This window comes from Oenanthe melanoleuca, chromosome 8 (genome assembly GCF_029582105.1).
Source record: "Oenanthe melanoleuca isolate GR-GAL-2019-014 chromosome 8, OMel1.0, whole genome shotgun sequence".
NCBI lineage: Eukaryota > Metazoa > Chordata > Aves > Passeriformes > Muscicapidae > Oenanthe > Oenanthe melanoleuca.
Window position 1 is genome coordinate 16,443,035 of NC_079342.1, and position 27,995 is coordinate 16,471,029.

Below are 27,995 nucleotides of genomic sequence, written 5' to 3' on the forward strand. Positions count from 1 at the left end.
CAAAGGGCAGGTTCCAGCTACCATTCATTGAACATGAGTTACACATACTTCTGTGCAAACCATTTAATGTGTTCACACACCAAAAGTTTAAGTAGAAAACAATCCTTCAACAAAACAGACAATAAGATGAAATTAGTGATAAGGCACTGGTTTCCACTGACTTGTTTTCCTGCCACTGCAAAGCATCCAGCCTGCTCCACAGTTAGCTGCTTGATGACAGCAGAAACACATCTTGCAACACAAACACAGGAACCCCACTGGGGAGCACAGTTCTCTTAGCGGGCTCGGTTCTTCATTTTCTGTCTTGCTCTCTTTCCAGGTCTCTTCTGTAAAGAAAAAAGACATATTCAGATCTTTATTTTCATGTTCTCCATCTTGGTTCTAGCTCTACACCTTGGGGAGCATACCAAGGAGAGGGTATTTATGTCAGAACATCTGGAAAGGGAGGTGTTGGCACACAGGTAGCAAACAGCACTTTTTACTCCCCTTCTTGTTCTCCTGCTGATAGCAAACCACTGTCCCCAACTCTGTTAGTAACTGAATTATGCTTAGCCCAAAAGACATCACTTCCAGATGCTGGAGGCACCCATCATGCACTCGTCTCTCCCTGCCAGACATGACCTGACTTCCTAGCCAACCAGGACCATTTTCATGCAGCATTTTACTTACGTTAAGGGCTTTTTTCCCTCCTTTTCCTCCTCTTCCTCCTTTTCCTGGACCTTTGTTGTGAGCCACTTTTGACTGGAAGCTGGATACGTCATTAAAACTCTCTTTTGTGTTCCACTTTGAGCCCTTCTTCTTCCCACCAAAACCAAACTTCTGATTTTTATATCGTCTTTTGGCATTTGGTCTGAAAAACAACCAACCAGCATCACTGCCAACATTCCTTGTTTCAGAAAGCTCTCAAGACACACACATATATATTCATGGTCTCCTATCAACCATCATAAACCTTTCCCCTCTTAACAAAGATGCAGAAATTAGCACATTTCAATCTCTGTTCAATTTCGGCCATAGTTTTCTTCAGGGACATAAAGCCACCTTGGACTTATTTTAACAGTATACAGAACAGTTTTCTTGTTTCCCAAAACTACCCTCTAAAAAGACTGAAAAAATCAGACATTCTGTGCTTAACTAGCTTTCATTTCTGGTCTCACCCCTTCTTAGTCCGTTGACTTGCATTGCCTTTTTTATTCCCTTGAGATGACGTCTGATCTTCATCTAGAAAGTCCAGCTTGTCAGAGAGACCTGCAAGAATGAAGACATCACAGCTACACCTCAGAAAATAGAAATTTTCAGCCTAAGCAAGTAATAGCAACAGGTCACCCTCACTGAAGGACAGCTGCTTAGGAGGTTTTCCACTGCCACTGGCACACAATTCTCCACAGCAGCAGCTTTCCAACCTCAAGGCCCAGACCTACAGGCACAGTGACCACATCACACTGCCCTATACTGCTCACACACCACTACTGCCCTGACACATTTGCTCTCTCCGACAAGTTGACGTTACCTTTCTGGTATTTCTTGACTGCATTCAACATATTTTTCTTCTCCTTTTGTCTCCTCTGCAGAATCTCAACTTGCACCTGAGATCAGAAGCAGAATGTTAGTGTTGTTCCTTGCAGTGCCACATACTTTTTTTTAAGGTATCCTATCTTGTGTTCTGTTTTCCTTCAGAGCACCTAGACAGAAGACTAGACAGATTTTGTGTGTTTCAGCCAGCCTCATGGTCCCACGTTTCCAGCTCCCCACTCAGGCTCTAAATTCTTGTCACAGATCCTTTTGCACATGTCCCTTTTGTAGCTCCTCACCTTCTTGCCATATTTTCTCATTGCACGGAGTTGTTTTGCTTTCTCAGACCTTTCCATTGCTTCCTGTTTACTCTTAAGTTTCTGTCGAATCTAATTGGGGAATAGAAAAAACAAAATTTATCAGTAATACAAAAGAAAAAAGAGAATTTCTGTACAGTCCTGAAGTCAGTATTTGTGAACCACCTATGAGTGTAAAAAAAAAAACCATCTCTCAATCAGATAATCCTATAAGACATACCTTCCTTTCAGCTCAAGGAATAGTTATTACAGAAATTCCTGAAGTTATCTATAGCCAAAATCTGGCTAAGAAGACAAAACCCAAACAATGGAGAAGACAAAGCCTTATAATGGGCTCTAATGGAACTGAGAATATCTTGTCAGTCTATTTGGGCATATAAAGAAGAGTTAATAATTTCTTTCTTGTCATTTTTAGAAGTAAAGTACAAGCCAATTATTGTTCTTCATCTTATCTAGAGAGGTTCCATCAGAAAGCAAAACAGTGATTCAATGATACATGAACCTTCAAACTAGACTCCAGCTCGTGTTTGTTTAATTTGTAGTCTTTTTTCCAAATCTAAACGAGAAAGGAGAGTCCCATTTTGAACAAAGACTACAGCCAAGAGGGGAAATGTGTGAGTCTTATTTCTTACACCAATCTAATTTTCTATGCAAAACAGATTCATTCAATAACATACGGTTTAAAATCACAGAAAACCAGAACACACTGACAATAAACAAAAGGTGATACTTAAATAGGAAAAATAGGATTGCTTTAAAGCCACAGTCAATTGCAAGTTTTATGATAAAGAGCAGAAATATAGGCAATTTTATATCCACTGTTACACATGCTAAGAAAAAAATCTCCCTTTTTAATATTAAACACATTCAGGACAAAGTATAAATTATGCTTTTCTACTTTATCATCCAACCTGTTATAAAAATCCCCACATTGCACCGAAATACCTAAACAAAAAGAAATCTCCTGTCACAAAGTTTCAAACCCAGTCATTGCCACGGGAATTGGAAAAGAGATGAAGGTTAGCACCCACATATCACACCTTAAATTTAATCCCTACCTCAGGCTAAAACACACATTACACAGGCAAGAAAGACACTCATTACACGTACCTTCTGCATCTGCTGGTCTGACTTGGCCATCTCTGCAAAGTAATCGTCCGGCCGCCTGGTGGGAACCTGGAGCTTACGCAGCCTGGGGAGGGCATCCAGCACAGCCGCCTGCGCCTGCCGGTAGCTGGAGAGAGCACAGCACCAGCTGTCAGCTCACAGCACACCAGAACTGTCACTGCACTGGTCCTGTCACCACACACCACACCAGAACTGTCACTGCACCGGTCCTGTCACCACACACCATACCAAAACTATCACTGCACCTCCCCTGTCACCACACACCATACCAGAACTGTCACTGCACCTCCCTGTCAGCTCACACCACACCAGAACTGTCACTGCACCTCCCTGTCAGCTCACACCACACCAAAACTATCACTGCACCTCCCCTGTCACCACACACCACACCAGAACTGTCACTGCACCTCCCCTGTCAGCTCACAGCACACCAGAACTGTCACTGCACTGGTCCTGTCACCACACACCACACCAAAACTATCACTGCACCTCCCCTGTCACCACACACCACACCAGAACTGTCACTGCACCGGTCCTGTCACCGCACACCACACCAAAACTGTCACTGCACCTCCCCTGTCAGCTCACACCACACCAAAACTGTCACTGCACCTCCCCTGTCACCACACACCATACCAAAACTATCACTGCACCTCCCCTGTCAGCTCACATCACACCAGAACTGTCACTGCACCTCCCCTGTCAGCACACACCACACCAGAATTGTCACTGCACCTCCCCTGTCAGCTCACAGCACACCAGAACTGCCACTGCACCGGTCCTGTCACCGCACACCACACCAAAACTGTCACTGCACCTCCCCTGTCAGCTCACAGCACACCAGAACTGTCACTGCACCTCCCCTGTCACCACACAGCACACCAGAACTGTCACCACACCTCCCCTGTCACCGCACGTCAGGCAGCTCACAGTGCTAACACAAACTGTTCACACAAGGCTGATACTGGGATCTAGCAAGCGTCACTCTGGATTTATATCAACATTCTGTGCACATCCACTGCTGCTGAAAGCAGTTTAAATGCCAGTACAATATTAGCATATTTATAACTTGCACATACACATTTATCTTATTGCCAGTTATAGTTTCTTTTTTATGTTGGAATATAAAAGGCAAAGCAAAACAACAGAACTGTAAGAGCCCCAAAACAAACACACAAAGAAAAATTCGTATCTTGTGTTTAAAAGCTGCTATCAAGGAACTTTTAAAATAAACTTCTTAGCAAAGGATGAAGTCTACTATGAAGAGGGAAATTATTTCTTTTCAGTCACACAGCAGTTAAATATACTAGCACTAATTTGTAGTTATTCTGGAAAACATTCAGAGTCATAGAATGTACAATAACATGGCCAAAAGTACCACAGTGACAGCCAGTGTAGCAGCCTGCAGTACACTGATGAAACATAACTCCAAAAACGCAACACACACGAAATCTCTTTTGACACTTACAAACTCATCTCTCTCTGGAAATCATTCTCAGTGTCAATGGCATCAGACGTAGAATCACTCTGAGAAACGGGGTCAGCGACCGGGCCCAGAGTCACGTCCAGCCTTTCCACCCACGTGAGCTGCTGCCTGAATTCGGCCAGGCACTGCTTCAGGCCATCCTGTGGAAAAAGCACAGCTCAGCACAGCACCGCCCGGCCCGAGCCGCAGGCTGGCCCGCTCAGCACAGCTCAGCACAGCTCAGCACAGCTCAGCCCGGCCCGAGCCGCAGGCTGGCCCGCTCAGCACAGCTCAGCACAGCTCAGCACAGCTCAGCACAGCTCAGCCCGGCCCGAGCCGCAGGCTGGCCCGCTCGGGGTCCGAGTCACACCGCGGGCAGCTCCTCGGGGCCGCCGGGACACACCCGAACCCCCCCGCGCTGTGCAGAGCACCGGAGCCCGCCCGGCCCGGTTTTCCTGCCCCCGCAGCCCCGGCTCACCGTGTCATTGCGCCGCTTCGGCCGCTCCTCCAGCACCACGTTGAGCCCCGGCTTCAGCGCGCCCTTCGCGAAGGCCTCCTGGAGCTGTGAGAGAGTTCGGTCAGTCCGCGCCGGGCGGCCCTTCCCCAGCGGCCTGGCCACCGCGGCCACGGGCTCACCTCCGAGTCCGAGAGCGAGGAATCCTCCGAGTCCGAGCCGGAGTCCGAGAAGGACCCACGCCGCGCCACCGCCGCCGCCATCGCTGCCGCCACGGCCGCTTCCGGCCGCGTGCGCGCCGCTTCCGGGCCCGCCGGGGCCGCGGTTACCACGGCGACAGAGGCAGCGTTAGCGGCAGCATGGCGGCCGTGCTGCCCGTGGCCGTGTTCGGCTGCCGGCCGGGGGTGGCCGGCGGTGTTTGCTTCCTGGAGGAGCAGGTGGTGCTGCACGCCGCGGGGGCGGGCTGCCTGCGGCTGCACCTCGAGCACAAGTGGCACAACTTCATCCCAGGTGGCACCGACCCCGGTCCCGACCCTAACCCCAGTCCCGACCCAACCCCGGTCCCGGTCCCGACTCCCGCCCGCCCTGACCGCTGTGCTCCCCGCAGGCACGGAGAAGAGCCGGGGCGTGCAGGCTCTGGCCGTCAGCCCCGACCGGCGGTTCCTGGCGGTGTCGGAGGCGGCGGGGGAGCAGCCGGTGCTGGTCTATGAGCTGACGGCCGAGCGGGCGCGGCTGCGGAAGGTGCTGGCTGCCGGCGAGCTGCCGGCGCGGCAGACCGTGTCCCTCGCCTTCTCCCCCGACAGCCGGCTCCTGGCGGCCGCCACGGCCCCCCCCGCGGGGCACCTCGCCTGCTGGCTCTGGGAGAAGCAGCAGCTGGTGGCGTCCGTCCGTGTCCAGGCCCTGGGCGACGGCCCCTGCCAGGTAACGCTCCAGCCCGCCTGCTTCCCAAACTTCCGAGCCCGAGCTGGGCCAGCATCCCTGCGGCTCGTTATTAACACTCCCCTTGGCAGCTGACTGCTTCTTCGGGAGCATACTTCACTTTTGGAAAAGGTGGATAAAACGATCAAACTTTAGTTCAATAAGTAGCCGGCACAGGTTGGAAACACGTTCATTCTGCAGGACATGTGCGCAGTGCGTTTTTCCTGTGGCTTTGATCCACGGCAAGAGGAGAGGGCTCCACACTGTAGATTTCATACGGTTTCTCTGACCTTTCTTGACATCTGTTTTAGGCCTCCCTCAGTAACAGGACACTAGGCTAAATAAAGTTTTGCATTGACCCATAATGGACATTCTCACGTATCTGTTGTATCACATGAGCTCTATGTTACCGCGCCAGTACAACAGGCAGTGAGTGTGCAATGTGTCCCTTGTGTCCCTGCAAAAGCACACTCTTAAGTATATTGGCTGTGCTCAGCAGTTGTAACACACTTCTTGGAAGCTCTCAGTGCACCTTTTCCTCCCTGCAGTCTTCTGTGTTCAGGTCAGAGTAGGAAAGTGGCTAGGAGCAGACTGATGACACACAAATTATTTCTTCATCCAGCTTTGGGTGCTCCTTTTTAGATTCTTTCATGTAGAGAGGTCAGATACTTTCAGTACCTGTGTTGGTTGAACTCCAGCTTCCATTTTTTCTGGTGTACAGCTACAAGCAGAGGTTGGTTGAACTACTGAATTCATGAATTCAGTTCCTAAAGAGAGGGGAATGTAAAGACCCTGGCTGTCTAAAGTCCCATTAAACACAATAATTACTTCAAACTACCCCTCCTATCCTTCAGCTTGAGTATTGAGATGGTTATTCCATCATTTTCACAAATAAACACCTAATTACATGAATTCATGTGCATACTGTTAGCCTGAAATACAGGAATATAGAACTTATTCCTGGCCTTTTGAGAGCAAATGGTCCCATTTTCAGGAAGCTTCCTACTGGAAAAATTTGTTAATCAGTAGTAAAGAGATATTTTTGTCTTACTTTTGTAATTTAATTTTGATAGACACACTTTTGAAAGGGGGAAAACCTCAGTTTGTAGTTATGGTGGCTAATTCTTATTCTCTTTGGTATTCCTGTATGTTTCTATGAAACATCCTCCCTTGTTTGTTTTCCTGTACCTGGTATAGAAAATCTTCAGAACATGTATAATATTTGCTTATTTGTGAACATAGTTGAAAAAAAAAAATCCTTTTTTTTTGTTCCATAGGTGAGCTTTAATCCTCAAGACAATACACAGGTTTGTATCACTGGAAATGGATTTTTTAAACTTTTCAAGTACAGTGAAGGACATTTAAAGCAGATGAATTTGCAAAGGGGAGAACCAGAAAACTTCTTGTGCCATGCCTGGCTGTCCGAGGAGGAAGTTATATGTGGCACTGACACAGGCAAACTCAGCTTGTTTGAAACTGGACAGCTGCACTGGGAGACAAGTTTGGAGTACAGAAAACCACCCAGGGAACTAAATGAAGATACAACAACAGAAGAATATGAAAGGTAAATCTGTTAAATAAGGTTAGTAATAGTTCCATGCTTTTTCCTGCAGATTAGTTATTCCTTGTTGTCCAGTGTTTTGATTTGTGCTTCTTTATCTTTAAGTCTTTATGCATTTCCTAATTGCATTTCTGGTGCTTCTAGTGGACAGGCCTCTGAAGATAATGGTTTACAACAGCATCCTTTGCCTCAAATATCTGCAGTTGCAGCATATTCCAAAGGCTTTGCATGTTCACCTAGCCCAGGAGTTGTTCTTCTGTTTGAGAAGACCAACGAAAAGGAGGTCTACAAGGAGAGTCAAGAAGTCTGGGTAAGGAGGAAAAAAACTTTTATAAGCAATTATGCAGCAAGTCCTGTTTAGAGAACTGTGTTTCTGATTCAGTTATTAATAATAACTTTTAGCACACTGCTAAATTGCATTGTAAGGATTAGCTAACTGTCCTGGTGATGATGAAAGGAGTTGCCAAAGGTCACACTGAAAGTCAGTGCCTGATGACTACCTTTTGCAAGGTAGTTCTGTATGTTCCCTTCCCACATATAAAATGTGCTTTGAGGATGCTAAAATTCAGGAAAGCTTTTAAAAACTTGTGGAGACTTTTGGGACTAAAAGATAGTTTATAGCAGTTTTGAAGAACTTGTCTGCTTGCTTTTTTCCAAGAAGCTTTTCTCCCCTCAAGTATTTATTAGAGTTGTCATGAGACCTGTGCACTCTTAAATAATCCGTCTAACTGTTCTATAGCAAACTGTATGCATTGACCTACTGAAATATCTGGATAAGAACATTTAATGAGCTGGTCAAGACTTCATACTCTCATTCTAAAAGGTCACATCTTCCCTATGCATGAGATGCTATAATGAGACTTATCTACCTTAATGATACATTATAAAGAACTGTTTTTCTGAAATCACAATTTTTAGGCAGTTCTCATTCTGACACTCACTATTTTTTTTCTTGACATTTTCTACTACCATTTTAATTCTTGTTTAGGGCAGTACTTCACATTACTGCTGAAATGTCCCCTGACACTTTATTTCAGCTGTAAAGTTATAGATACCTTTAGGTTGTCCTCCTGTCCTCTACTCTCTGTCTTGCAGTGCTAGTTATGTGCTAATAGTTATGTGCTATTAAATATCCAAATTGTCTTGCTGATACTATGTATGTGCTTATTAGAGGAGCATTACAACAAAAGTTTGCATGCATGCTATCAAAACATGGAAACCTGGTACAATCCACATGATGCCTTTCTTGTGCAGCTTCCTCAGGACCTGTTCAGCACTGAGCCAAAAAAGTCAAGCATACAGGACATTACAAGTATATGCTTCAGCCCCTCTGAGGAAACGATGGTAGTTAGCACAAATAAAAATCAGCTCTACATGTTTACTATGTTCTCCACCAAACTTATAAGGGTAAGTGCACTTCAGTCACATTCCACAGCTTCCGTGTCCAACATTATACTGATACAGGCTAGTCAGTGTTCTTTTCTGTGATGAATTCTCATTAAATCCTTCAAATGAACCCTTAAAGCTCAAGCTATGAAGTGCTGGGTGTGCTTCTCTGAGGGCAGTATTTCTGTAGCACCTTGCTCAAGCATGCCTCCCTGTGAATATCCAAAGCTATTCAGTAGAATGATAGAGAACACTTAAGACCGTTTAAGGATGCCTATTACTGCTGAACCACTTTACTAAGGCTTTAACTGAATATCCTCAATGTAACTGGGTGGTCCTTGCTCCACTGTAATATGCAGAAACTTTATTGCAATGATAAAGCTGGAACAGCCACGGGAATCTCATTTGATTCTAAAACCATAGTTGAAGTCCTAGCTAGAAGTGAAACCTCTTTGTGAAATAAAAATATAATTAAATATAATTCTTTAATTTTGGAGGAATTATTAATACAAAGACAAGTGAAAAATGTATTATCATGAAATAGACTTATATGGAATTGAGTATCTAACGTGTGTACAGGCACATGGAAAGATCTTTACCGGAGGTGGGGTTATAGTTAGGGGTCCTATTTCCACATGCAGCCTAAAATCCTACTAGTGCTTCACTTCCAGCATGTGGTAGCTGAACATTTCTATCACTCAGCACTTGACTTTTTTTTAAAATATCTTCATGACCAGAAGGTATTAACTGAATTCTCGCAGGTCCAGATTATTTATTTATCTAAACTTGCCTTTTTTAATATACCTACAGTTATGTTCTACTCTCACTGCTCTGCCCTGCATCACTTTTCTTGATTATTAATTATAAACTTAAAATCAACATTGTTAGGTTTTTAACATTATATTCAGACCAATGCAGTGAAAGGATTAAGTACTTCCCTCAAGCCTATTCTACAACTGTTTTCAAGGACCCATGATAGATTTTTTTTAATCTGACTTACTGTCTGCAATGAAATATTTGTGATTTCTTAATGTTCTCATTTCTTCTCAGGAGAAGACATCTTATTTTGTATATATGAATTTCCCATTGCATTCTAATTCAATCACTGGTCTGGACATGTGTACTTGGAAACCCATTCTTGCTACGTGTTCCCTGGATAGATCTGTCCGCATCTGGAATTACAAGACAAAGTAAAGAGTTGCTTGTATTTGTTTTCACCTCTTGCTTTTTTGTATATTGTATTTAGGAGGCAGCAGCAGCAAACACATATGAATGAGTGTTGTTCTGGTAAAATTCTTGTGTAGTGTGGGATGTAAATGGTATTACTGACATGATTTGGGGAGTGTGAATATGCAGTGACTTTAAAACTGGTGCCAAAAGAATACAAAGCCTTTTCTATTAAGCTATTATTGTGTCAGACTTCTTGTGTTTTGGAAAAAACTCTTTCATTCAGCCTTGTCTTAAGATACTGTTGTCCCATATCCTGCTTCTTAGGCATAGTTCTTAAGCAAAATTACTCCAGCTCTTGAGGTTCCCTGGAGGGAAAAAAAAAAATCTCAAGAGATGCTTGTGTAGGATTGCAATCAGCAATTCATTTACCCTCTTCATTATATTCCAGTACACAAGGATTTGCTCTTGCACCTTCCCCACCTTCTCTGTGAACCAGAAAGTCAAATTTGCTTTTGTTTCCTGTAACATCTCGGTGATGATTACTTAACTAAATAACAACACACTTCCTCAAGGACAAGGCAAAGTCAGATTTTAGCTGCAGGTGTCCTTGCTGGGCCAGATAATATCCTGTCAAGTGTGCAGTGGGGAGTTTGTTCCTATTCCATACTGCTCAATGGTTTTCTCTTTCAGCACTTTGGAGCTGTGTAAGGAATATCAGGAGGAAGCATACACAGTATCGCTTCATCCCACTGGCCTTTTCTGTTTGGTTGGGTTTTCTGACAAACTACGATTTATAAGTCTGCTATATGAGGACATGCATGTTTTCAAGGAGTTTGCTGTTAAGTGTAGAGAGGTAAGGAGTGGTACAAAAATGAAATTGGGGAGTTATAGGGAGCAGAGTGGTGAAGAACATGACAGAAAATAAAAACTTCTGCAATACATCCTAGTAGGATATAGGATGTCCTATATCAAAGCTTGGAGAAATTGATTCACACTGTTGGAGAACAGGCCCAGAGGCTGCTGTGTAAGTGTGAACCTGGGAAGCAGCAGAAGGGATAATTTGCTCAAAAATACTCCTGAACTGAATTTTACAAGGGAAAGTGTTGATTAAGAAAACTATAAAGTGACTAATTATGTCATGGAGTTTTCTTTTCATGCAACAATTTCATATTAAAGGATGTAATTGAATTTCAATGCATGAATGTCTATTCCGTCTACAGTAATGGGTGGTTATGCTCTTTTTGTAGTGCTCATTCAGTAACGGAGGCCATCTTTTTGCTGTAGTTAATGGAAATGTGATTCAAATTTATTCCAGCATCACCTTTGAGAATGTCACTAATCTGAAAGGACATACTGGGAAGGTTAGTAAACAAATCTTATACAGTACAACTTATTAATGTATTAACTAGTTGATGCATTTTGAAGAGGTAAATTACAATTTTGGATCTTGAGATGGCCTCAAAATGTAAAAACAGAAATAGAAAACTCAGGTTTTTGCCTTTTTGGTCAGAAGGCAAAATGTTCATGCACGAGATATATCTGAAAAGTCTGTCCTTAAATTGGAGGTGAACCATTGGCAACGGGCTGAACAAAATAAAATATCTCAGTAATATATTATAAAAATAAAATCTACTACTCTGTATTGAAATGAACTTTTTCCTGATACTGTGTTCATAAAGTAGTTCTTACTGCTTTTGGTATTTTCTAATGCTAAAATAGAATTGGTTGAGAAACCCAGAGGTTTTCCAGAAAGGCTTTGAAGTATGATTGTGAAGGTGTTGTGGCTTTACCAGTACAATAACCTTATGCTGTATGTCCGTAATCTACACATCAAGCTCCTTGGTGTGCTTTGCTTTTGCCAGGTACATGCAATTAAATGGAGTACAGATGACACTAAATTTGTCTCCTGTGACACACATGGTGCTGTGTATGAGTGGAATTTGTTGACAGGCAAAAAGGAGTCAGAGTGTGTGCTCAAGACCTGCGTCTACAGCAGCATTTCCCTGACTTATGATGGCAACATTATCTTTGCTGTTGGATCTGACCAAACTCTCAAAGAAATTTCAAAATCTTCGGTGAGCTAACAAACACTCCAGAATTTTGCTACTTTCTCTGGGGAGGGTACTGGTGCTTTGCTTTCCTTAGCATCCATTTGGTAAATAGGAATTGGTCTGGTTTTGAAAGCTCTGATATTTACTGACACTTTTGTGTTCTTATGTCCTATACAATGAAACCTGAGATTTTGTTGTAGTTTTATATTTTTGTAATTTTACTTGGATTTACCTAGAAGTCTTCTAATCCAGCTAACAAACTAACTAGGCAATATTGTATCAAGTGTTCTGCTGAAATATAAGTGTATCTCATCTACCACTGTATCTACATGGTGCATAGTGCTGTAGATACATGATAAATCTACTTTTTTTTTTTCCAGAAAAGTAGTAAATTGTATGTGATAACCATTACATCTTTTAGATACACATTAGCTTGGCTTGAAATTTTAATACTGGTAATTATAACAAATATAGATTTTATATCCAAATATTTCTTTTAAATATAAAATATTTTTTTAAAAAATGTATACAACTTAATACTGATTACTATTCAGGCTATACTTCCATAGGCATATAGATTCTTTTGACTGCATTGTGTGCTACCCCAGGCAGAGGTATAACAATTGCTCATGCAATAGGTAATCAAATAGTTAATGTAGTATTCATGCTTTGTGTGTGGTTTGTGCTGTTGTGTCTGTGTTAGATCCAGCACGAGGTGCCTGCCTTTGACGTTGTTTACACGACTGTCGCAGTCTCTCGTTCCGGGCGCACCATATTTGTTGGCACATCCCTGGGGACAATTCGAGCCATGAAGTACCCATTAACTCTGAAGAAGGATTTCAGCGAGTACCAGGCCCATGCAGGGCCTGTTACAAAGGTAGCACAGAGCTCTTTCTTCTCCCTGAGTGCAAGCTGCACATAGCTCCTTTAAGACTGATTGTCCTTCTCAATTCATAGCATAATATGTTAAAATTAAGGCTGAGTTTGCACATGGAGAATGAATATTGCAGCATTCATAGGAGTCCTGTCTCTAGATATGTCAGGGAATAAGCTGCTGGCTAAAAAATGGCTTGCAACAGATCACAAAACATGGCATATTGGATGGAGAACTTTGATACAGCTCCTTCTGGAAAGAGGAAGGTAATTTTGTCATGGAATTGTTTAGCTTGGAAAAGGGTTTTTAGGTCATCAAGTGCAACTGTTAACCCAGCACTGCCAAGTCCACAGTAAACCATGTCCTCAAGCCCCACATTTACACATCTCTTAAATATCTCCAGGGATGGTGACTGCACTACTTTCACTTGTAGAGGGGCATTATATTTGCCCATTTCCAGACAGCTGAGACTTCTCTAGTGAGCCAGTGCTGCTGCCACATGACTGAAAGGTCTCAGTGAGCACTTCTGCCAGCTCCCTCAGTGTGCTTTGGTAGGTCCCATTTTCCAGGAAGCCACATGTTCTGTGTTGTTAAAAGTGGTCATAATTTTTGTATTTTAAGTATCACTGTCAACTACAGCACCTTGACTTGTCCTTGCACAGTCCAACATTAGAATATGAACTTCAGTTACTGTAACTCTACTTTTCACCTCAGTTGCAAGCTGTGTCCGCTTGCTCATGGTACTCCATGCCAGATTAGACAGCTGCAGGAGGTCTGGAGGTGGTGACAGCAGTTACTACTACATAGTTCTTGGTGAGCTTAGTTGTAGTTTCAAAAGAAAACATTTAGCCATCTGTCACTCATGCAACTTCTCAAAGAAAAACACTGGAGACCTTTGGAATTGTTATATATATTGCCTGTCTGTGCTATAATTGTCTAGGAGGTCTTTTCTGTTTCAGGTTTTAAAAAATCTTCCTATGGCACTGAGACCAAAAGCAGATCCAGTGTCTACACATATTCTTTCCCTTCCCTTTGTTGTTTCAACTGGGGTGGAACAGGAATAGGAGACATAATCAAAATGTTGGTAGTGGGACTGTGTTATTATTTTCACAGTTGACTTTCTGGGGTAGAGATGAAGAGAGTATGTGGGTGGGGAGAAATATGTGGTGTAAAATAAAACTGTCTTCATTCTTCCATGTCTCATCTATTATTTTGTTGTCCCTTCCTTCTAAGATGACAGTAACAAGTGATGACCAGTTTCTACTCACTGCCTCAGAAGATGGCTGTGTGTTTATCTGGAAAGTGCATGATAAAGAAGGTGGGGGAGTGAAAGGAGAACAGGAACTTAAGTATGCTGAGGAAGTGTTGATCATGAGATCAGATATAGATGAGAAGGTAGGAGGATCAAGTTGTGAACATAAATCATAGGATTTCTGTGAATTGCATTTGCATAATGCATGTTAGCAGCCAGTCCTATATGGCTTTCATGGCTTTGGTCAAAGAGGTTACAGCCAGTTGCTGCAGTGGCTTGTCAATGTGCAAACAGCATTGTACGAAGAGCGAGTGTGGATTAGATTTTTCTCTAATACTTTCCCCAGTCTCTTGAAAACACTTTTAATGGAGTAGAGAAGTCAAAAGATGCATTTCTATAAACCATCCTGTAAGATAGCAAAGGAACTTTACTTCTAGAACTTCTTGCTTGTCTGTTTGAAGATTCTCTGTAAAGACCATTGTTCATAAGCATGTGCAAGTAAATAAAATATCCTTAATAAGCTGTTGCTAATAGAGAGATATTCTCTCTCTTAAAACTGTTTTCTCATCCATGTCCTAACAGAGGCAGGCAATACTGGATCTGCAGATTTGTGTGAAAGATCTACAGACAGAAGGTGAATACGAGCTACGTCTCAAGGACTTGTACTGTGAAGGAAAAATAAAAGCATTGGAAGAGAATTTCACTCTGGAAATAGACTCCCTTAAAACTAAATACCAGGTATGATTCATGTTGCAGAACCAAATACTAAGAAATCTTTCACTGAAGAATTGAATTCAAGCTTCCATTACATATGTAGAAATGCCATACAGCATCTGAAATCATTCCTTTCCAGTTTAAGATGTTCTTGGTATTTATAAAGCATTAAACTACCTTTGAGTCAAGTATCTTAGAGGTACAAGGGAATGCAAGAGTTCTTCCAGGTACTCTGTAAGAATCTTCACATAAAACCAGCACAATAAATACTGCCTGAGACTGAGGATCAGTAGTAGAAATGGCACTGTGCTTTCAAAGTTCCTTTCCATGTAAGGCTGCAGCTGCTGCAGGATCTAACAATTATTATCCTTAATGCAGCCTTCTTTATGTCCTTAAAAATCTGCTTAGATTTTAAAAACATCTGCTGAGGTTTCTTGTATGTTTTTGAAATTAAAAGGAAGATATATTCCCTAGAGGTTCTTCTGTTCATGTGCTTATTGGTTTCTTTGTGGTCATGAAGCAGCACTCCCCTGAAAAGCAAAGACTATGATAATTCTTCCCTGTGTCTTATTTATCTGAGTCTGATAACACTATTCTGTCCATCTATCTGGTGCACACACTGGATTTCTGACCTGTAATTTGTTGTATTTCTGGACTTCTTCTAGATATAGAGGACAAGGGATCCAGTAGTAATTTCTCTTCTTAATTTCTTACTTCAAGTAAAAAAACTCAGAGTAAGGGATTATATATCACATGATTAAATCCTGTCAACTTCATGTTCTTTTTGAGCTTTTGGGTGAATATTGTCATGTTCTGGTGATTTGTTACTGCTTATTTTGTTGAGCTGTGCATAGTCCCTTCAAGCAGTATTTCTGTTTGACTCCACATAAAGGCGTTCAGTATGAAAGCTTGCCAAGTTACTTATTAATTGTAGTATTTTACAGGTTTGTAATTTTCAAGTGCTCTTTTTATACTTCTCATGTCTTTTGGCCCTATAATTTTTCTAGTAGGTTTTTTATATTAATTTTTTGAGGAGGTTTAATTATTCATTTTAATGTTTTCTTTAAGTATTTTTTCAGACTCTTTGGCTTGTCTCATTGTGGTCTTTTTTTTTTTATTTTTTGTCTAAATAATCTGAGTTTAAACCTTTCTATTTTTCCTCTCTTTTGTAGAACCTAACCTTGTACAAGAAAGCCATTTAAATTCTTGTGGATTCCTTTACCTCTTTTTTATCTCTGCTGGGTTTTTTTCTCTGGTTCTTCAGATCTTTTGATAAGTAGTGCTTGGCTATAAAGTTATAGTAAGCTCAACTACACTGAAAATTGTTGATTATAAGCTTGCAAACAAATGCCTTTGAAGGTGAATAAAAGTTTTCTACACAGGAAAGTTGTACTTCCTGTTCAAGTGTCAGTGCATGTTAAGATTAAACTGAATTACAGCCTTAGTCTTGGGACGAATCTTTCTTATTGTATCCATCAGACAAATGGAATATTTCTGCTTATGCAAGATCTATGCAGTTGTTGTGAGCAGAAAATGAAAATATTGTAACTATGGTACAATTCCTATCATCTCTGGGAAATTTCTCAGCTGTTTTCTTGCTCCAGTTCTTTGTGCTTTTTTAGAAGATTAAATAATTTGTAGTGGCAGGCTGACATTTCAAGCGAGTGGTATCTAAAAATCACTCTTGCTTAGGTTTATGTCATACTATGCAAATGTCAGCATTTTAGCACCTCAAAGTTGCTTCAAGTGAGACAGGAAGCTTGAACTTTAATATGTGGACAATAATTTATAGAACTGCAAATTCTCCTCAGGCAGGCATACATAAAGGAGTGGAGACTTTTTGTAGCTCACAAATTTTTTTAGATTTTAGATTTTTTTTAGATTAGGATCAGTACCTTGTATTATATGAACCCTGTTTGCTGCTTTTCCTTAGCTTTCCTTAGCTTAACTTGTCAAAACAAACTAATATGTGGGAAAACTTGTTTTAGTAACACATGGCATCTCAATTTTGGTGAGAGATTTCAGACATATTTCTGTTGTGTATATATTCCTTACCAGGGGCAAGAGTGCAAACAATCTGGACATTGTTTGCTAGTTTCAAATTGATTTTTTTTTCTTATTTTTTATCACAGATTTTACAGGAAGAGAAAGAAAAACAGGAGCTACAACATCAGGTTCAACTGTCTGAGCTGATGGATAAACAGGCCAGGGAGGTGCAACACCTAGGTGAGACTATAAAAAGTGTTTGTAATTAGAAACTGAGGGAAATGCTTTATTGATAGCAAATGATGTGACAGGGAGGGATTACTAGAGTAGAGGTATAAAGAAAAACGGATGTATGTCATGTAGGTATTTGGTGCAGACCAAATGTTTGTCTAAACTGCACCATAAACGTGCCCATGATGAGAATGTGCACATGGGCCCTGTATCTTAGATGTTTAGTTCTTGAGATTAGTAATTTCTTTATTTATTTATTTATGCACAGCTCACTGTGCAAGAACAGTGCAGTCATTCAATTCAGCAAGGAGGTGCACACAGCCTGGAAATACCTGGATTCCAGATTTGTAATCAAGATAAAAATACTGCAAATTAGTACCGAATAATCCCCCCATAAATGAGTCCATTGCCTATTCATACTTTGTAGTCGTTGAGCTTATACAGCTCTGCCATGGTTGTCATCAAAAGGAAATGCCTAAATTAGTTGTCAGTTTTGCATGGCTACAGAGTCTAAAGCTCTGTAAACCTGATGAAGAACGTGATGACATACTTCTACTTGTAATTTATTGCAACCAGCTGCCAAAAAGACAGTAAATAATAAGGAAGTGATAGCTGTAGAGGGATGGGATTCACTCCTTTTTCTATTAGTTTTATCCATTCCATATGTTTTCTGTTAAAAGAATCTGAGAGTAGTCAGAAACTCTCAACGGAAAATGAGAAATACCAGGAGCTTCAGGTGAAATCCCAGAAGATGGAGGAGGAATATGAGAAACAATTGCACAATTTGGAGGAAAGCAAAACCATGGCTGTGGCAGAGCTAAAAGAACATTATGAGAGAAAACTTAAAGAAAAATCTGTTCTGCTGGAAGAGGTAGGAAGATCCATTTGCAGTTTGATTTTTTGACCAAGTTTATCTTCAACTGTGATAAAATGTTCCCTAGGACAGGACAGGTTGGCATCTTCCATGAAAATCCTAATCTGCCTGTAACCATGGGAAAATATTTTGAGAGGTAGAATAGTGATAAGGAAGACCCAGCTGGGTTACCAACTTTTCAGGGTTTCATACCTTGAGTAGCTTGCTAGGATTAATATCCTTGGGCTTTCTAGTTTCATCTCCATTTCTCCTAGAATTCCTGTTTATTAATGTGACTTAGATGATACATTTAGATTAACTGAAGAAAGAAAGATTCAATCACGTTGTTCTAGTGAAGAGATAACATTTTGAAAATGGTGAATTACATTCTTGAGTCCTTGAGGTTCTTACCTGTATAATTCAAGAAACAAAGATAAATATCCTGAATGATTAAAAAACACCTGCACATTGAGGTCAAAGACTTGGGTTGACAGCCAGATAACTGATACTTATATATTTGGAGTCATAAAATCCAATCACCATTACCATTTGCAGTCATGTGTTGCAAACCAATTTCAAAAGAATATAGGAAGAGAGGCAAACAGAGACTGAGGCAAACCTGAGAACTCAATGGGCCTAATGCATCAGAAACAGCAATTTTAAAAGATCCTAAGTGATACTGGTTTATGATTTCTGCAGCCAGAACAAGTTTGCTGATATTAGCATTTGGGCCAGATTCCTAACTTGAAGCTTTCGAGAAGAGAAGAGAAGAGAAGAGAAGAGAAGAGAAGAGAAGAGAAGAGAAGAGAAGAGAAGAGAAGAGAAGAGAAGAGAAGAGAAGAGAAGAGAAGAGAAGAGAAGAGAAGAGAAGAGAAGAGAAGAGAAGAGAAGAGAAGAGAAGAGAAGAGAAGAGAAGAGAAGAGAAGAGAGAAGAGAAGAGAAGAGAAGAGAAGAGAAGAGAAGAGAAGAGAAGAGAAGAGAAGAGAAGAGAAGAGAAGAGAAGAGAAGAGAAGAGAAGAGGAGAGAAGAGCTCAATGTGTATATTATCAGTTTCTAAAGTTACTTTAATCCACCAAAAAGTTATCTGAGATGATATTGCTGCAATTGAATATTCCACTAAACATAGATTCTCCCAGGAGAAACACAGTTACAAATAACATTTTATATCTCTCCTTTGTTGGTCTCTTACTCTTGCCTTCTCTAATGTTTGTTTTCCTTAACTGCAGGCAAAGGAGAATATGAGGAAGCAGATTGAAATACATGAAGAAATGGAGAAACTAATTTATGAAGAGGGAGACAAAGAAATCTTGGAACTCAAAGACAAGTATGAGAGACAGCTTGTGGAAGAAAAGGAGTCCAACGTGCAACTGAAGGGAGAAATGGGAGTCATGAATAAAAGGGTATCTTTTATTCTGTGCTAGTATCAGACCTGCACAAGAAAACCTATAACTGAGGATTGAATGTGATTAGTGGCATGTCAATTTAGTCCATTAATCTAGTCTGTAAATATGTGGCATTTCATATGAGAATAGTAGCCTGTTCTTAGGTTAGTTTGAATGTTTAGAGTATTTGGGCAGAAGGAGAAGCTCCCTGCTGATTGTATTGCTGATATAATTAAGATAGAGGAGGAATGTTTTTATCAGTACACTTTCTCTAATCTATGCAGTTTCAAACTATAAATAATATGACAGGAAAGAAATGAACTTCTAATTTTTCTAACATCGAATACTTTGCTTTATTAGTAAAATACTTCTGCTTCATTCAATGCAATAATCTCTCTGTTTTGTTTGCATCATCAATTTTTATATGGTTTACCAGGATTTTAAAGGAGGCATAAAATATTTTACCTCTTTTGTTGTCTAGGTATTACATTTGCCTAAGGGTGTTAGAGGGACATTTTTTCTTTTTCATTTTCTCCAGTATCCATCTGGAGACAAAGAGGTTCTTTTCATACCCTCTGATATCATGGTACTGTCTTTAGTTTCTTTGTCTTTTAAAGCTCAGGGATTTCTTCATGTGTCCTCACAGTTTGTTCAGCACCATTCATTGGTTCCAACTTTCTTGGCTTTACAGATCTTAGTTCTGAGGCAGGGATTTTGAGGGTACACAAAAGCTATGAACTGGGCACCCTTCCAGTCTTCCATCTTTAGAGATGTATTGCCTTCACCTTATAAGAATATTCCATGGATTGAATGTTATCTGTAGCTGATGCTTAGGTATAATATCCATACCCTTCTAGCTGCTAGATGCAATTTCCTTCCTTTCTTCTTGTGCAGTAGGTATTCTTGTCAGAATATACATTAAAAAAAAAAAAAAAAAAAAAGATACTCAACCCCCTTTTGAGTAACAGGCATTTAAGTGATGTGCTGCTCCTTCATCGTATCTTAATTTGATATCCTTTATCCCACACTGTCTACAAGGTATCCTATAGAATAGGAGGACCAAGTTGTGCACAGCTTTTGGAGGCTGTTAAATTCTTACTAGTTTGCCTCTCTAGTTGAACAGCCTACAGAAAGAGCTCAAGGACCGAAACAGGGATATTGAGGAAATGAGACTGGAACAGCAGAAGCTGCAAGACATCATTAAATCTCTACAAAAGGACATCTTGGCACTAAAGACAGATATTAAAGAGAGAACTGAAACTATCCTAGAGAAGGTGAGAAAGTGGACAAGTAGATGAGGTCAAAATCACATCCGTTAATTTAGTAGAGATATTTATTTTAATAGTATTTTTTGTGATAGTATCACATGACTGGAAACTTGGTTTCAACTTTAGGAATTTGTGACCTCCAGTTTGGGATTTTGGTTTTTAGTTGGCATTCTAAGCTTTTCTTGGGGAGCTCAAGTTCAGGATGTTGACTTTCTGATCCCCTGTTCTAGGATCTGTACATGGCTCAGCATTATTTGCCCCCTCTCATCTAACCTGTAGATTTGCAACTGGAGTTTAATCTTCCACAAGATCTATGACTGCTGGTTTTGCCTCTTCCATATTTGTTCCTTGTCCTAGGGATCTGTTTGAGAGTGTTGGTCTGATTCAGATGTCTGTGCCAATTTCTTCCAGGAGAAGCATATAAATGATCTAAAAAGGAAAAATCAGGAACTGCAAAATTTCAAGTTTGTACTGAGTTACAGAATAGAGGAGTTTAAGAAGCAAATAGAGTCACGTGAAAATGATATTGAGACAATGAAGAAACAGATTAGTGAGGTGAGTAACACTCTCATTTGGCCTCTGCTACTAAGCCTATTGTCTAAATACAAAGATGACCCAACAAGTCCATGAAAGATTCCACCCTGGTTGTTCCTTGAATTCTTTCAAGGATATACAGCACTTTTCAATATCCATGCAGCTAATAAAAATAGCTGTACACAATAGCTATTTAATTTTCTATCACAGGCTACCAGTGATCAACATAGTTATTTAAGTTTCTGTATATAATTCTAGATTTTGCTTCAAAGTAGATCTTATCTTTATGTGGTTGCCCTACTGGTACCCAAAAGCATTTGCAAGACACTCCTTTTACTGATCTGGTGGAAGAGAGTAAATTTCTTCTCTCAGAAATGTTGCAGATTTATGCAAACATAACTCTGCTAGGGATTAGGTATGTGGACAAATGGTATTCATCAGTTGATGGGAAATTTGAAGGTATTCATACTTAGTATGTAGCAATTTCATTGAGGGAACTTATGATAGAAAGTTACTATGATCTCTGCATAGATGTATCCTTAGCTCAGCCAAACTAGGACTATGGTGACATAGTCTTTTAAATAAAATGCAAACTAATGAACAATTTGTATGTACTTCAGACTAGCAAGATCCCTGTGGTCTTTGCTGGTCACCATCTCATGCCATAAGTAAATGCTGTAGTACCCTTATTGGTTTTTCCTGTGTGTTCTGCATATGTACCCACATTTTTCAATTAATTTGTTTCTTTTCAGTATCAGGTTCTAGTTATTGTTGCCCTTACTCTTTCCAATATTGACTGTACATTTCCACCTCATCCATTTTTATTCAGATGGAATGGCAGAGCTCCCATTCAGCTCAAGGAATTTAAGGGGTATCACATAATTTAAATTAATGTGACTCAACAGTTGAGCATTCGTTTCTGTGATTTCTGTATATTCTGACAGAGGGCAGTGTTGTTACAAAATTGATGTTTCTCACGTTGTCATTCAACCTGAAGGGGGACCTATTCCCTCAATTCTGTATTTCCAGTCTCTGGTTTTCCTGTTATGTGTTGCTTTTTCACGTCTCCTTGCAGCCCTGATTTCCTCCTCCTGCTTCCTTTCAGATGGAGGAGGAGCTGGACCAATTCCGCAAGGAGAGCATAGAGCTGAAGCTGAACATCACACAGCTGCAACAGAAACAGAAGGCAACTGCTCGTGAGGTGCACAGAGAGATGGAAAAGGTATGGGGTACCCCCACCAAGCAGGTCACACGGAATGATGTTGGTGGGGACAGAAAACACTGGTGAAGCATTAATCTGAGCAAATAGTTACTTCAAGGGTTCTGTGTCCAAAGACCAAGAGAGTCTTTGGTCAGTGGGGACAAAGACACAAAACTTCCAAGCCTGCAACCAGCTTAGAGCATTCATATTAAAAAAAAAAAAAAAATCCAGTTATTTATGCATCAACACATACTGTCCTGAGTTTGGCAGAACAGTGAGGCGAATGCTGAACTACTTGTTCCTGCCCAAGCCTGAAATCTGGGGACACTTGGCCTAAACAGGAGCAGCATGAAGGACACCACTCAGGCACTAGTAGGATGACATAAAGGAAGGTCTCATTAATGGAGGAGTCAAGGACCCCTTGTCTGACAACATATCAGACATGAGGGAGGAAAATGGACTGCAGGTGAAGGTGGAGGAGCTTAGCAGGCAGTGCAGTGAGGAAGCAGGTAGAGAGGCCTGGCAAAAGCCAAGAGAGAATGAGAAGGCAATCCTGATGTGAAATCAGCAAGCTGTGCAGGTGTCTGATACGTTTTGTCCCTTGCCTTGTCTTCTCAGCTGTTGCTGTGTTGTTTCTAAATAAGAAGGTAGGACAGCATTTGGACAATGCTCTCAGACACATTATGTGGCTCCTGGGGATATCCTGTGCAGGGCTTGTACTTCATTATCCTGGTGGGTCTCCTCCAGGTCTGTTTTTCAGATGACATCTTGGGAGGCTGGCACTGATATAACCTAATAAAAGTATCTTGGCTTATTACTAGTCCTAAAATATTGCACTGCTGTTCAACACATAGTGCTCACATTCCCTGTGAGATTTTAATTAATTTTTTTTTAATTAAGTGGAAGAAAGTATATGAGAGTTTTCACCAGTTCTACTAGACTTTGTAGAAAATTGCATGATGGAGTTCTGATGAACCAAATAAGAATGTGACTACATCATTCTTGCAGAAGCAAGATATGGAAACCCTCATCAAACGATTTAAAGCAGATCTTCATAATTGTGTGAGCTACATTCACCATCCTAGAAAAATGAAAGAGAGTATCTGTGAACTCTACACCAAGTATGTGCGTCAATCAGACATGGTGAGTCGGGACCTTTGCCTTCTCCTTGCCCATGACTTTGTCTGGTAGTGTAGTTACTGAGGCAACATGCTGTGCCTTCTCAGGTGGGGGCTCAAGCAGAAGATGCAGATTTGCAGCAGCAGTTAAAGAAACAGCAAGAGCATAACGAGAGGAATTTGACAGTTTTAAGGAAGAAGGTGACGAAGGATAAGGAAATGCAGCAGGCTGCTTACATGCGCATCATACAGGTAATAAGCCTTTTCCTTGTGCTATGGAGGGGGAACAAAGGAAGTGGCTGCACAAAAGACACTTAAGTAACCTTACTGCTATGGTTTCCTAGGACTTTGAAATAGTTTTGGTTGGCTTTCTTGCCAGAAATTCCTAAATTTTTCAAGCACTTCTCTTAACTTTTCTGAACAAAAAGAGCAAGATCTCTGAAGTCAGAAATGGCTGCTGTTTTGTGGATGCTTTTGTTTATCACTCACTCCCTAAAGGGAGATAGGGAACTTCTGTTGCATGGATGTTTTTAAGGAAATTAATGTACTTATTTTTTTGTTTCAAGCAGTATTTATAATTGCCATCATAGTCAATTTGCCCTTGTTTGGGTGTCAAGCTGTATCTGCTAAGTAATATAGTTTAGGAAGTAATTTTGGAGGAAGAAAATAAATAAAACCCTTTCTTTGTCCACATAATCCCAGGCCTACTGATGCGAATTCAGAAAAATTTTCTGCTTTTCACATCCAAAATTTTCAAGGAAGTTTTAGAAATATGGGGGGAATATGTCTATTTGTACCAAGATCTCTTGCTCAGAATCCTTGTTTCTTACAAAGCAAAGTAAACTCGTGACTGCTGGGGTCAAAGATTCAATTTGTTTTCATCTGGAGTGGGAGGACCTAGAGCCCCACACCAGACATCCTAGGAGAACAGCTTTCCTAGTGTCTCCTTAACATGATCTCCTTCTGCTCAGTCAGCATTTCCTTTTCCCCTCAGTAGCCCTTTCTGCATTGTTACTTTATTATGCTTCCTCAGGATCATTAAATCTCAGTTCCCTCCTAAGTCATCTGTTGTTTGCTATTTATTCATAATTTGCTTCTTCAGGGCTAGACAGCAACAATCTTCTTCCCTGCCGCTATTTTAATTTTTTTTTTTTTTACTCTTTCTGTGAGTTAGATGTTTCCTTTGGCACAAAAGGAGATGGGTTCAGAAAATAACCTGAAGAATTTCCTTACTGGAATAGGGTGACAGATGGTGTTCATAATGATAATACTTGATGTCTTGGATCAGTAAGCCTAACATGAAATGATGATTAAAACCAAATTAATAAAACATCTGGAAGATGAAGATATCAAAGATTCTAACCAGCCTGGTTTCTTCAAAGAAAAAGCAATTCTCTGAAGTCCAGTAGATTAATGAGATTTTACAGCCAGCAGGAATTATCATGGCCTTCCAGTCTTTCACAGGGGCTTTTAAGACTAGTTTAGACAAACTTCTGTGAGGATTTGCTTTGAAAAAGCAAATGACATCTTAACAGTCTTCTAGCTCTGTATTTCTGTTATTCCTCAGTTGCCTTTACATTTTCAGAGCTATGCCCTCCTCTTTGAGAGATTATTCATAGGTACACTCCATGAGTGACTGCTGCAACAGATGATTAGACCTGTCAAGATAATTTAATTATTCTTACCAGTTGACAAGTTGCCTGTTATTCAACTATTAGTTTTTCCACCAGCCTTCTGTATTTGTAATGGCTTCTTTGGATACATAAAAACAGAGACACTGAATAACCCTGAAGTAGTGCTGCTTAAACTGGAGCCCATGTAGGATGAAATTTTCTATGTGTCCTATTTGTCTCTGACTGTCAGCACTGTAGATTGCATCCATATAATGTGTCATTGTACCTGATGGCCTCATCAATCCATGCATTTGATCAGTCCCTTTTCTGAAACATTTGGTTCTTTGCCACAACATCCTGTGACAATGAGTTTTCCCATGAACATTTCTTTTAATCCATTCTGCGACGCTGCATTGCAGTGCAAACATTCTGCCAGAATGCAAATATTGAATTAAAGGCTAATCTCTCTGGAGAGAAGGCTTCTTCAGGAAAATATTATCAGTGTCAACCAACAGCCTTTTAGTACCAAGCAAACCAAACAAGACATTTCTACATAGCCCAGATTGCTTCATACAAAATACTCTATATTATGTTTTCTGATAGACCAAAAGCAAGATCTTCATTTGACAGCGGCAGGTAATCATTTGGACTGAATGTATTAAGGTGCTCATGACTAAAGTACACCTAAAGAGAAATGCTATGACCCAACCCTGAAAGCTGGTCAAAAGAAAATTACTTTGACTGATTATTGGAAGTTACCCTCTTTATGGGTTCTTTCAGGATCAAGCTCTGGAATAAATGCATAGTGTCAAATTTCATCATATTTAAAGGCTTAAATTAGACAAGCTGGACTCACCAAATATTACAGTTCCAGAGCTGCCTGAACACACCAACTCCTGCTGCATAGTCCAATATAACCACTGCAAGAGTGACTCTTCTTGCCCAGCAAGTTCAGATCTTAATGAGTCTCACACTCTTCCTCCAATCAGTGATTTTCAGCTGAGTAGAAACTAAAGCACAGCTGCTGTACTTGCCTTAGTGTGAAGTCTTGATAATCTTACCACACATGTGCCCTGAGTTGCTGCCAACCTGAACTCCTTGAGTGCAGCCACATACTGAGAGGTGCAGTGAGCTTTGTACTTCACTACTGACCAGCCTGCAGCTGTGTGGTGCCAACACTTTTATAAGTATACTTGAAGGAACTGAGTTGTATGCTTGCACAATATTTTGTGGCAACATAATTCTCTCTATCAACCAATGAAGAGGGCTTTGAATAATTTCAAGGAGATAAAGATAATGTAAGTGAACAAATACACAGTGACAAATGAAAAGCAAAATAATTCACACTGGCCGGAGAGATGGGAGTTCTTCACATTAATTCGGAATTAATTGGATCAATTTAGAAGGCCCTGAGCTTCCCTTTGGAATTGGCAAGGAAGATGATACCTTGGAGTGCAGCTGCAGTCAGAAAAGCAAAACAAATATTAGTTTCTTGAGCTAACATGGTTTGAACACTGTCATGTTCTGTGTCACATCTACTGTGGTCTTACCTGAAATGTTGTGTACTCTCCTGATTGCCCGGCACCTTCTGCTTGGGATACTGATTCTGTACTGTCCAGTGTCTCTCTCAAAGACATGAAGATACATATTGCCCAGCCAGATAGTACTTGTGCTTTTTCTTACAGATCATGTTGTGTTTGCAGGAAAATGTGAGTCTGATTAAGGAAATTAATGACTTACGGCAAGAACTGAGGGTGGCCAACGCGCAGGTGCACAGCCTGCAGTCAGCACTGAGGTTAAACAAGAGCAAACAGGCAATTCAAGACACAGGTGAATAACTCTTGTATATTTTCCATTGTTAGTACTCAGGGTAGAAGCCTTGTTTGTCCTTGGTGAACAATTCTATTACTGTCTGTGTTTCATTCTAGCTTGTCTGCCTAGTGATACCTGTTACATTTTAATGTTAATTGTAGAAGCTGCTAAATCTTGCAGATTCTTACTATTTAGATCTACTCCTTCAGCCCTGAAGGATGCTTTCCCTTGCTCATGCCAAAGAACTGTATGAGCTGGACCTTTGTTACCGTATTATGTCCTATTTTATCTTCTAGCTCCCTCCAGTGAACTTCTGTCCAGCCCAGATGTCCTGAGGTTGAATCCAGAGATGGAAAATGAAAAAATCATAGAAATGCAGCAGCTAGAAATTCAATATCTGAGAGACCAAATCCAGGAGAAGGAGCAAGCCCTAAACAGTCCAGGTTCAGTCTCTTTCGGTCAGAAATCTTCCTGAGCCAAATCTGGAAAGAAGCCACATGACAAAGCAACACTGACGTGGTTCAAGGATGCCTTATGCTATTAGATCCTCCTGGCAAGATCAGAAATGCCACAGCATAGAGTAGACTTACATGATCCTATACTCTTCCACTAGAAACATTTATGAAACAATTAGTGGTGTGAACACTTCTATTTTCCTGAAATCTGCCCTTTTTATGAGACTTAGGAGTCAAAAGAAACAAAAATAAATTTGTGTTAATGTAAGACTAATCTTTGTGCCTTCATGCTAGGTATTCATCTTTCTCTTGAAAACTAATGTGTCATATTTCAGAAGACTGGTCAAACTGTAAGCCTTTTCTGCTAAAATTCTAATTTGGTGTCACTGTGCTGCAAAATTCAATATCAGCCTTTTATTTTCCAGTATTAAATTGCCTATACCCATACAAAGGATTGCTGCTCTTAAGACCAATGTCATTGTTATTCCAAGCAGATATCTAGTCACAGATTAACAATCAATTATCTTTTGAGGGCAACCTTTGACTCAAGCACACCCAAGCTAGAGCCCTTGGTAAAGCCTCTGCCTCCTGTCTAGAGATGTGTTGCCTCATCTGCTACAATAATTTCAGCAGGACAAAAAAGGCAACCCAGTTTCAAATTCCCAAAATCTGGAATAAAGTTCATAATCATGTCATAATCATAACTCCTATTACTTTGATAAATTGATTTTTGTTTGTTT

At 40.6% G+C, this 27,995-nt stretch overlaps 2 protein-coding genes across 2 annotated transcripts; one reads left to right on the forward strand and one right to left on the reverse strand.

Annotated features, from left to right (window-relative positions):
- Positions 1-23: 23 nt before the first annotated feature.
- On the reverse strand, positions 24-5,259 carry EBNA1BP2 (EBNA1 binding protein 2). The gene is made up of 9 exons (XM_056497620.1): positions 5,059-5,259; positions 4,901-4,984; positions 4,426-4,583; positions 2,940-3,063; positions 1,812-1,901; positions 1,511-1,586; positions 1,158-1,248; positions 670-850; positions 24-326 (listed from the first exon to the last, which is right to left on the reverse strand). The coding sequence occupies exons 1-9, from the start codon at positions 5,137-5,139 to the stop codon at positions 276-278; spliced, it is 936 nt and encodes a 311-aa protein (XP_056353595.1). The 5' UTR covers positions 5,140-5,259; the 3' UTR covers positions 24-275.
- On the forward strand, positions 5,180-27,995 carry CFAP57 (cilia and flagella associated protein 57). The gene is made up of 22 exons (XM_056497619.1): positions 5,180-5,386; positions 5,484-5,797; positions 7,072-7,358; positions 7,500-7,665; positions 8,610-8,762; positions 9,792-9,931; positions 10,602-10,764; positions 11,159-11,272; positions 11,774-11,986; positions 12,666-12,839; positions 14,070-14,231; positions 14,671-14,826; positions 16,935-17,028; positions 17,700-17,890; positions 19,099-19,272; positions 20,370-20,528; positions 20,934-21,077; positions 22,162-22,278; positions 23,266-23,400; positions 23,484-23,627; positions 26,692-26,818; positions 27,097-27,995. The coding sequence occupies exons 1-22, from the start codon at positions 5,236-5,238 to the stop codon at positions 27,273-27,275; spliced, it is 3,657 nt and encodes a 1,218-aa protein (XP_056353594.1). The 5' UTR covers positions 5,180-5,235; the 3' UTR covers positions 27,276-27,995.